General features: G+C 35.8%; 1 protein-coding gene across 1 annotated transcript; it reads left to right on the forward strand.

Annotated features, from left to right (window-relative positions):
• The first annotated feature begins 4,983 nt into the window (after positions 1–4,983).
• LOC141602491 (MLP-like protein 43) lies at positions 4,984–6,027 on the forward strand. The gene is made up of 2 exons (XM_074422750.1): positions 4,984–5,252; positions 5,728–6,027. The coding sequence occupies exons 1-2, from the start codon at positions 5,063–5,065 to the stop codon at positions 6,003–6,005; spliced, it is 468 nt and encodes a 155-aa protein (XP_074278851.1). The 5' UTR covers positions 4,984–5,062; the 3' UTR covers positions 6,006–6,027.
• The last annotated feature ends 3,019 nt before the right edge of the window (positions 6,028–9,046 follow it).

Consider the following 9,046-nt stretch of genomic DNA (forward strand, 5'->3'; position numbering starts at 1 on the left):
CCTTCGTTTGCCACTTTTCAGTTAAGCTACGAAGAATTTTACGGACTAAATCCTCGGATTAAAAACTTCTACCTAAACTCTTAAGGTCATTGACAATACATAGAAAACGTGAAGACAAACTATTAATTGACTCGTCTCTTTCCATATTGAACATCTCATACTGTTGCATGAGAAGATCAATACGGTATTTTTTAACTTGTGACGTTCACTCATAAGCAAGGCTTAGGGTGTCCCAAATCTCTTTGGTCGAAGCACATCCAGATATACGATTAATCTCTTGGTCACCAATCCCATATTGAAGAATGGACATGGCCTTAGAGTTTTTCTCGATTTTCTTATAGTCGGCCTCAACATACTTATCCTCACTTTTCAAGGTACTAGTGCCATCAGCATTAGTCACTTCGTTTTTGAAGGGACCCTTTTGAATGATTAACCAACATTCATAGTCCGCACTTTTGACATAGTGCTCCATGCGATGTTTCCGCCAGGCATAGTTTTCTCCCTTGAAAATGGGATACTTAGTGTGTTTTGAATCGTCCATAACTATATGATCAACTCTTTGGATTTAACCAATATCAAGAGCATGAGGCTCTGATACTAATTGAAGATTTAAGAACGATAAACACCTAAGAGGGGGAGGGGGTGAATTAGGTGTACCTTTTAAAAATTTTATCCTTAACTTAGTTAATTGATTAACTTAAGTAAAGAATATTGAAGTACAAGACTTGAGAAACTTAATTAAATGTAAGTTCACAAGAAGATACAACAATTTTATGTCACAGTATAGATGATTGTGACACAGAACTTGACTAGGTACAAGCGAGAAATAGCAAAGTGAAAGAACGTAAAAGTAAATGAACAAACAAACGACATTTAAAAACTTGTTCAGCCTCTACTCCGAGGCCTACGTCCAACCGTTATTTTATTGATTGTTTAGAAATTTACTCAAACTTACTAAACCCCTTACAATAAAATAACTCGCCAACCTACTCCGGTTGTACTCAAACTTAAAGCTACTCCGCTTCAAGAGTTTATGGGTTCTATCCCAAGGTGTTACAAAATCTCGAATCTCAAGAGTTCACTAAATGAACATGGAGATCACAATTAAGATCTAACACGAGAATCATGGAACAAACTCATTATGTCACAGTACATCGAACTGATACTTGGAGGTTTTACAGCTTTTTCGAAAACAAATGAAGACTTTAAAATCTGAAAAACGTTTTGCAAACACTTGAAGAACAAAGCTTTAAATGCAGAAATGATTTGCAATGTTTTAAAATAAATGCTTTGGAAAGTCTTAAGAAATAAATGAGACTAAGACACTCTATTTATAGTGGATTTAATCTTAGATAAGTAAAACTTAGGAAAATTAAATCCAATATAAAAATAGTAGCTTTGAGTAATGGTAAGTGTTAGACTATAGGCTTGGGGCTTAAGAAATCAGAAAAACTTAAGCTACTACAATAAACATGTGACCTTTTACCAAAATGACAAAAGACTTTTCTCACTTTAGAAGTTTGACAAGTCTTCCTTACCATTTAAGTAAAAGGTGTTTGCACAAATCTAGAGGCTTAGTCAAGTGGATTTGTGACTCAAAAATTTCAGATTGTTTTCAAGCTTTTGAAAATTCAAATGTTTACGGTTCGAAATTTGCAAAGTTTTAACACTTAAAACATTATGTCGAAAGACATCCTTCATACGGTAGTACCAGAAACCACAGTACAACGTACTGTTGCATGGTTTTGCCATAATTTGACTTAAACGAGAATGTTACACTTACTTTTACATTTTTCGACTGAGGCTTAGAAAATATTATTGTCTTGACTTTCTTGATTATCTTGATCATCTTGAATCATTGTTGAAAGTCCATTTGATTGCTTCAATCACTAATCATTCCACTAAAAGCAAACAATCAAATAACAAAGGGGACTTGGCATCATCAACTTAATGTGTTCTAACACGATCCATCCTCCCTGTTAAACGATCGACCTCTCCCATCCCGAGCAACTGCAACTGTACCCGTACTGTCGCTCCGTATCCCAGCCTTGTCCGTTTTCCTCGCATCAAAGGACAATAAAGCTATCTGTGCTTGCTCCACCGTGATGGTGTCTTTACCGCACAAAATTGTATCCACATAAGTCTCATATGTGTCCAGGAGAGAATTGAGGAGTAATAACACCTTATCTTCCTCCTCAAGGTTTACTTCGATCTTCTTTAACTCGTCTAACAGACCATTAAACAAATTTACATGTCCAATTAAATTATCATCCTCATCCATCCTCAACCGATATAACCGCCGCTTCAAAAGCAACTTGTTGGTCAAACTCTTCGCCATGTAGAGTTTCTCCAACTTTTCCCATATCACCGATGGAGAGTCGTCATCAAGAACACAATTGATGACTGAATTCGAGATGCACAACCAAATAGTACTTGCACACTTGATGCAAACCTCTTCCCAGTTGTCATCACTTATCTTCTCCGGCTTACCATCATCTCCTTTCAAGCCTCTAGCCAAGCCAAGATGTACCAGGAGATCCTTCATCCTTCTTTGCCAAAGGGTGAAGCTAATTTTACCATCAAATTTTGGTACTGCAAATTGAGACCCCATATTTGACATCCTTACCAATTATAAACCAGCCACCTGACCAAGCCTAGTGGCTCTGATACCACTGTTGGGAAATTAGCGCCAATCTCCCATGCGCAACGGAAGCAACCAATTGACAAGTAAACCGTAAAAGTAAATAAATGTAAGCAATATTACGATAAGACAATATTTTAGGGTCAAACCCAGGGCAAAACCTTCCAAACCGGAAGTAAAACCCACTAGCCAAATCGACTAGAATCCACTACAAAAATAGCACCAATACAACGTAACCGTCACAAATTAAATACTAATTCGGAACCCACAATAATACTCCCTCCTATTCATTCATTTTGTCCCCCTTCTATTTTGCACAAAAATTAAGAAAATGATTTTGGACCACACAAAACACTCTATTCCACTCTACCCCACATATAATTAAATTTGGACCACACAAAAGAACAAAAAAAGAAAAAGGGACAAAAATCCGACTAGCTTCGATAAGGAAAGAGGGACCAAATGAATGAATAGGAGGGAGTATAAGATAACAACCCTCTAGACCTCCAGTAATAGTAGCAAATGCCACTAATATCACCCCTAGAGTAACCTCCTAAATTATTGTATTATCACTCCGTTATACTGCCTCTCACCCTCAAACCCCGACTTGCTATTTACCAAGCTAAGTCACCTTGTTTGATATTTGTTGTGAGATAATATTTCCAAAGGATTACAATCCTTTATATAGCAAGGTGATAATGACGTGATAACTTACCATCATAAATCACCACACGTTATATGAACAAATGAACTAAAAACTTCATAAACTTTTACGTAATGTTAAACAAATGAATTAATATTCATTTAACATTACAATGTTACACGATTCATAGACTATACATCCGAGGTAGTAGACTCTTATTGTTTTTTTTTTAGTTTTCTTTTAAAGTTTTTGAGTTATAACTTTAGTATAAAGTTTTTGAAAGACATTTACTAAAATATTACACTAAAAAAATATAATATTGCTCAAAAACTATATTTATAAATAATAATATGCTCATAAAAAATGTGTATATCTTTCAAAAAACTATAAGGCCCGAGTCTTGATTTACTGGGATCGTAATCCTTTTTCTCATGTTACACGTACTAAATTTAATACATGTAACACTTCTCATTAAGCCTTATGTTGGATGTTACTCAACATTAACTATACCCATAGTGAAAAATATAAAACGGTCATGCATGACCGATTGATGTAAATTTGCATATGAATTACATTATTGACGGATTAATAATTCACGGTAGGATGAGACGATTAGTTCAATTAATAAAAAGGAACCATTCTCTACTTTCCTCCACCGGTGTCCATTGTCCAACGTACTTGTATCATAAAATTACGTGAAAGGTCGCTAGCTTGCAAGTTGTCAGTCCACTTATTAGAAAGGGCGGGTAAAGACCGGGTACAACATGCACACGGCATAAAATGGATGGAGTTTGAACTTTTGAAGTACTCAGCCCACCTAGCAAGCATCTTAATCAGACTTGTTGTATGTAGCAGCTGACTCAAACCCGCAAATAACCACCTCTATCATGAGGATAGAGTACGTATGTACATCGTTCACAGAAATGTGGAAGAAGCTCACGTTCTTATTGCCAGCCAACCCTTATCCTCATCACCAATGGCTACTATGTATAGCCAGCTAGCAGCACGACTAACCGCAGCCTGCCTGCCGAAACACAGGCCACCCTAGATCACTGACCCACCCACTTCACAACACCAACTTAATTTACTACATTTAATTTCACCCAAGTCTAAGTGTCACCCGGTTTTGAACCGACGACGGACAAAAGGCTATGTTACTGCCATCTGATACCTCACCTAGTTGCACTTCGACTCTTCACTTTAGCCCAAAAAGAGGAGAAATAGTCCACAACACAGGTTTAAGAGGGTTCCATTTCTAAAACCAATTGGCAATAGAAGAAGTATGTAGCCGATTGTAAAATGATAATTCTTCCCCTGCAGTTTTATCAATGTGGGACAATCTTCACATGTGGGACTTTGAGTTTCTTCACACCCCTCTTCACATATGTGAGGCCCACTTTTCATACAAACTGCACAAATTCAACTAAACAACGTTGCTCGTCCAGCTGTAAACTTGGCCCAATGTATCAACTCCGTTGTGTAATTACCGGACCTCATAAAGATATTCCACCCCCACCATAAACATTATATGCCTCTTCTATCCGTAAAGAATAAAATACATGGTTCATTTTACTCTTTATTTTCGTGGAATGTAACAAAATAACTCACTAAAATTATGAACCATACATGTATGTGTAAAGTATACATGTCGGTCCCACGTAGTCTACTATATAAAGTCAACCCTCTAAACTTGGCTTCTCACTCAAAAGTGTAAGACTCTCAATCCCTTTTGAGTAGTACTCTCAATCCCTTTTGAGTAACTTGCAGTTACGAAAAAAATGGCTCAACTCCGAAAGGCGGAAGGTCAAATTGAGATGAAATGTGATGCGGATAAGTTTTTCAATGTTTGGACTCAAAGTACAAACCTTGTATCAAAAATGTCCCCTAACTGTTTTCCCAAAATTGAGCTGCATCAGGGCAATTCTTGGCATTCTCTTGGTGCGGTTAAGTCTTGGCATTATATCTCCCGTAAGTATTGTTCATTATATTTTAGTATATTTCTCCTTTTTAAATTTGTTTTTTAACGCGAAATTTCATCAATTATATTAGCGATGACGGATCTTGACAAATAGAAAAAATCGTTCAGTGTAGTACAAGTAAAAATTACAACAAAATTTAAAACTCGTGCAAAATAAAGCCGTCGATCGATAGTACATCTAGAGGCCCACGACTATTAGGACCATCATAAACTTACAAATCCAATGGAATATGACATATCTAGCTAGAAATGATCGAACATCAATTATGATATGGAGAACCTAGCAAGTAAAAAAGGTAGACTCGCATTATCCCAATTTTCCAAAAAAAAAATTCTAAAATATGAACCTTCACTCACATAATATAAGATTATAAGTATAAAACAAATACTTGAGGAAAAATCATTTATCCCAAAATTTTATTTCTAGATTGATTGCATAATGATTGTTACGTGCATGTTGTATAGCAAATGGTGCAATTGAATTTGTGAAGACAAAAGTGGTGGAAATAGACGAAAAGAGTAAGTCAGTGAGGTACGACTATCTTGATGGACACATATTGAGGAATTACTACAAGAGTTTCAAGTCCAAAATTCAAGCTATTCCTAAGGAAGGTCAAGGTTGTTTCGTCAAGTGGAGTTTTGAATATGAGAAGAAAGCTGTGGATGCACCAGATGCCGATATTTACATTGATTTCCTCCTTGGTTGTGCTAAGGATATGGATGCTCCTATTTGCTCTGCTTAACGATGACGTACTAATGGATACTCCATTTTATCCATCATCGTTGTTTTTACTTTTACCTTGGTTTTTGCGAAATAAGGAGTCCCATGGTTTTCTGTGTTTGGTTCTTGTGATATTTTCCTGTTTATTTCGGTTATGTTGGTGTGTGTGCTTGTGATGTTCATTGATGTACTTCTGGTGTGACCTCCATGCTTGTAAGAAAAAATAATGGCAATAATATCCATAATTGTTTGATAACTATACTAATTTAGAACCCGTGTAATAAATGTATGATATATATAATTTGGGATATTCTCTTGTGTACCCCTCAACTTTTTCATTTTCTATGATATACCCCTCTTTTCATGCAAAAAAAATTTGACTGTCAATAACTCTGGCTACAAGTTCAGAATACGATAAACTTTTTTTCCAAATTGACCGTCTTTAAGAGGTCTTCCGTTTGAAAAAAAATTCACCGACGTCTCAACTCGTAGACGGGAATTATGGTCGGTCAAAGTTTATTCGTTAAAAAATGTTTGACCAACCATAACTACCGACTACGAGTTCAAAAAGCGGCGAATTTTTTTTTCAAATTGAAGGCCTTGACGAGATAATTGGTTTGAAAAAAAAAATAACCGTTTTCAACTCGAACTCGTAATGAGAATTATTGTCGGTCAAAGTTTTTTTTGCGAAAAAAGAGGGGTACACCATAGAAAACGAAAAGTTCTAGAAAAAAAAGTACACGAAGAATATCCCATATAATTTTTTATTTTTAATAAGATATTTAAAGTACGGATTTTCTAACATATGCCATTAGGGCACATGGTGAGAAGCTACATAGAGAAAGTTTGTTGAGAATATATCATGACAAATTAGAGTTGAAACTCATATTTACCATAATAATGATATAATTTTGAAAATTTTTCCCTACTTAACTTCTTATCATGAAATACCACTGAAATTTCATTAATTGTTCATTTTTCTCGTTATTGTATTTTGTATAGAGAAAAAAAAATCAAAAATAAAAATTAATCTAAGAGAAACGGGACCAACACTTGTAAAATTGAGGTTGAAACCCAAACTATTTAACAAAATGTGTCGGTTTCAAATTATTTACCAAATATGGGTCCACGCAGCGGCGGATCTACTAAGGCCATTTTGGGGTGTGCGGATACGGAAACAGAATTTTTGTTGCGTATTTTGTCTAATTTTCAGGCTAAAAAATAAATTTATAACTTTTTTATGTGTATATCTTTCACCTTACCTAAAAAGTGTGAGCGCCTCATTACTGTTCACTAATGAACAGTACGCGCAAAATGAACAGTTGCACTCCATTTGGGCGGGTTTGGTCCTTATGTTTGCGGGTAGTTGTGTTGGGCTTTGGTCTGTTGCTTCTCATCTCAATCTACTCCTTCTCTACGGCCTTTTAACTCCTCAGCCCAACTCCTTCACTTCGTCTCTTTCATCCACGTCTCCTTCCTACCACTCCTTCTCCCTCTTTTCCTCTCCATCACTCGTTTCGCCTTCTTATCTCCGCCTAACAAACCATAATCAAGTTCCTTCTTTTCTCATCTCATAAAACCCTAATTTCTCAAATTGATCTTTACAAATTCAAAAATTTCGGATCTCCAGGTAGATTTTCTAATCTAGGGTTTTGGTTTACTGTTCTCCATATCTATAATTTCTATTTCGAGTAGCTTTTGTTCACCAACTTCATCTGACATTGATGTTTTAAGAAGGGCTGTAGTGGTACAGTCGAGTTCAATCTTATTATTGAGGTTACTATTTTAGTTTGCTGTTGCGCTCGTATTTTGAGAGCTGCTTGTTTACGCATGTAGTTTTTCCGTTTCACGTTTTTATTTATCTTTCGGTGACCGATGGCCTTTGGAGTTGTCATCTTAATGATTTTATATGTTTGATTAGTTCATTTTGTGTTCTAATTGACGATATCTTCAGGAAAGATCAAATCATCATCATCATCATCAAAAAGCACCTTACCAAGGTTTAATTTTGCTTTTAATCTGTAGATTGTTTTGTCAAAGTTTTGTTTTTTAATAGGATTTATGATGGTTTGTAGGATTCTTGTTGTTTAGATCTGTTAATTGTGGTTTTAGTTGGCCATACTGATTTTTCTGGGTTTTAATTGGGTGTATGCAGCTATCGTTATGCTGCTGATGCCCAACCTCAGAGGTAATTACTTACTGTTTTTGTCTTTTTGCTCAATTAGTGGTAGTTGGTGTTAAATTAAGACTAGAATTGTAGGAACCCATGTATTTTTCATTTCGAAAACCGTAAATGATATCTTTGCAGGTTATTGAAAGTTCGTGCTCACAAGAAGTCGTGTAGAGCAGCTCGTTTTATTAGCCAGGGACGCGGTAATTAGCAACATCCTTTATTTAAACACTTGATACCATTGTTGATGCTATCGTTTAATGGTTTGCTTAATTAACGGTTTTATTTGAGTATTTGTGTTGTTCAACCGTAGCTGAATTAATTTATGTGTTTATGTTATAACATGAAAATCGACTGCCTTTTTTTTTCACAATGTCTCTTTTTTTGTGGAATCAGCAATTGTGACAGGATCTCCCGATTGCTCAATTCTTGCTACTGATGTTGAAACCGGAGCAAAAGTTGTTCATCTTGAGAATGCTCACTCGTGAGTTCTATTTTTTTCACAATATTTTCGCTATTCCTTTAATGGGTGGTCTACTAATAATTTCATAATAAACTAACATGTTGCAGAGCTCCTGTTAACCGAATAATCAACTTGACAGAAGCTACCATTGCCTCGGGTGATGATGCAGGATGTGTAAAGGTACGATTGTACTTTTGTATGCAATCTCTTTTATCGTTTAATAAGTGGCAGCTCATTTTGTTTGCTTATCTACTTTGTTAAAAAGTTGTGCTGGTCTTTCTTTAAGGGACTATAGACTAGGTTACTCGCCACTTTCATCTCTTTGATGGAAATATTGTATGTTTTGGCCAAATCTCCTTCGTGAGTCACTCAATACTTTGACCTATGTCCTGTATTTGCCTTGCTTTAAACCTTGCATCGGCTATGTCCT

Source organism: Silene latifolia, chromosome 9 (assembly GCF_048544455.1).
Source record: "Silene latifolia isolate original U9 population chromosome 9, ASM4854445v1, whole genome shotgun sequence".
Taxonomy (NCBI): domain Eukaryota; kingdom Viridiplantae; phylum Streptophyta; class Magnoliopsida; order Caryophyllales; family Caryophyllaceae; genus Silene; species Silene latifolia.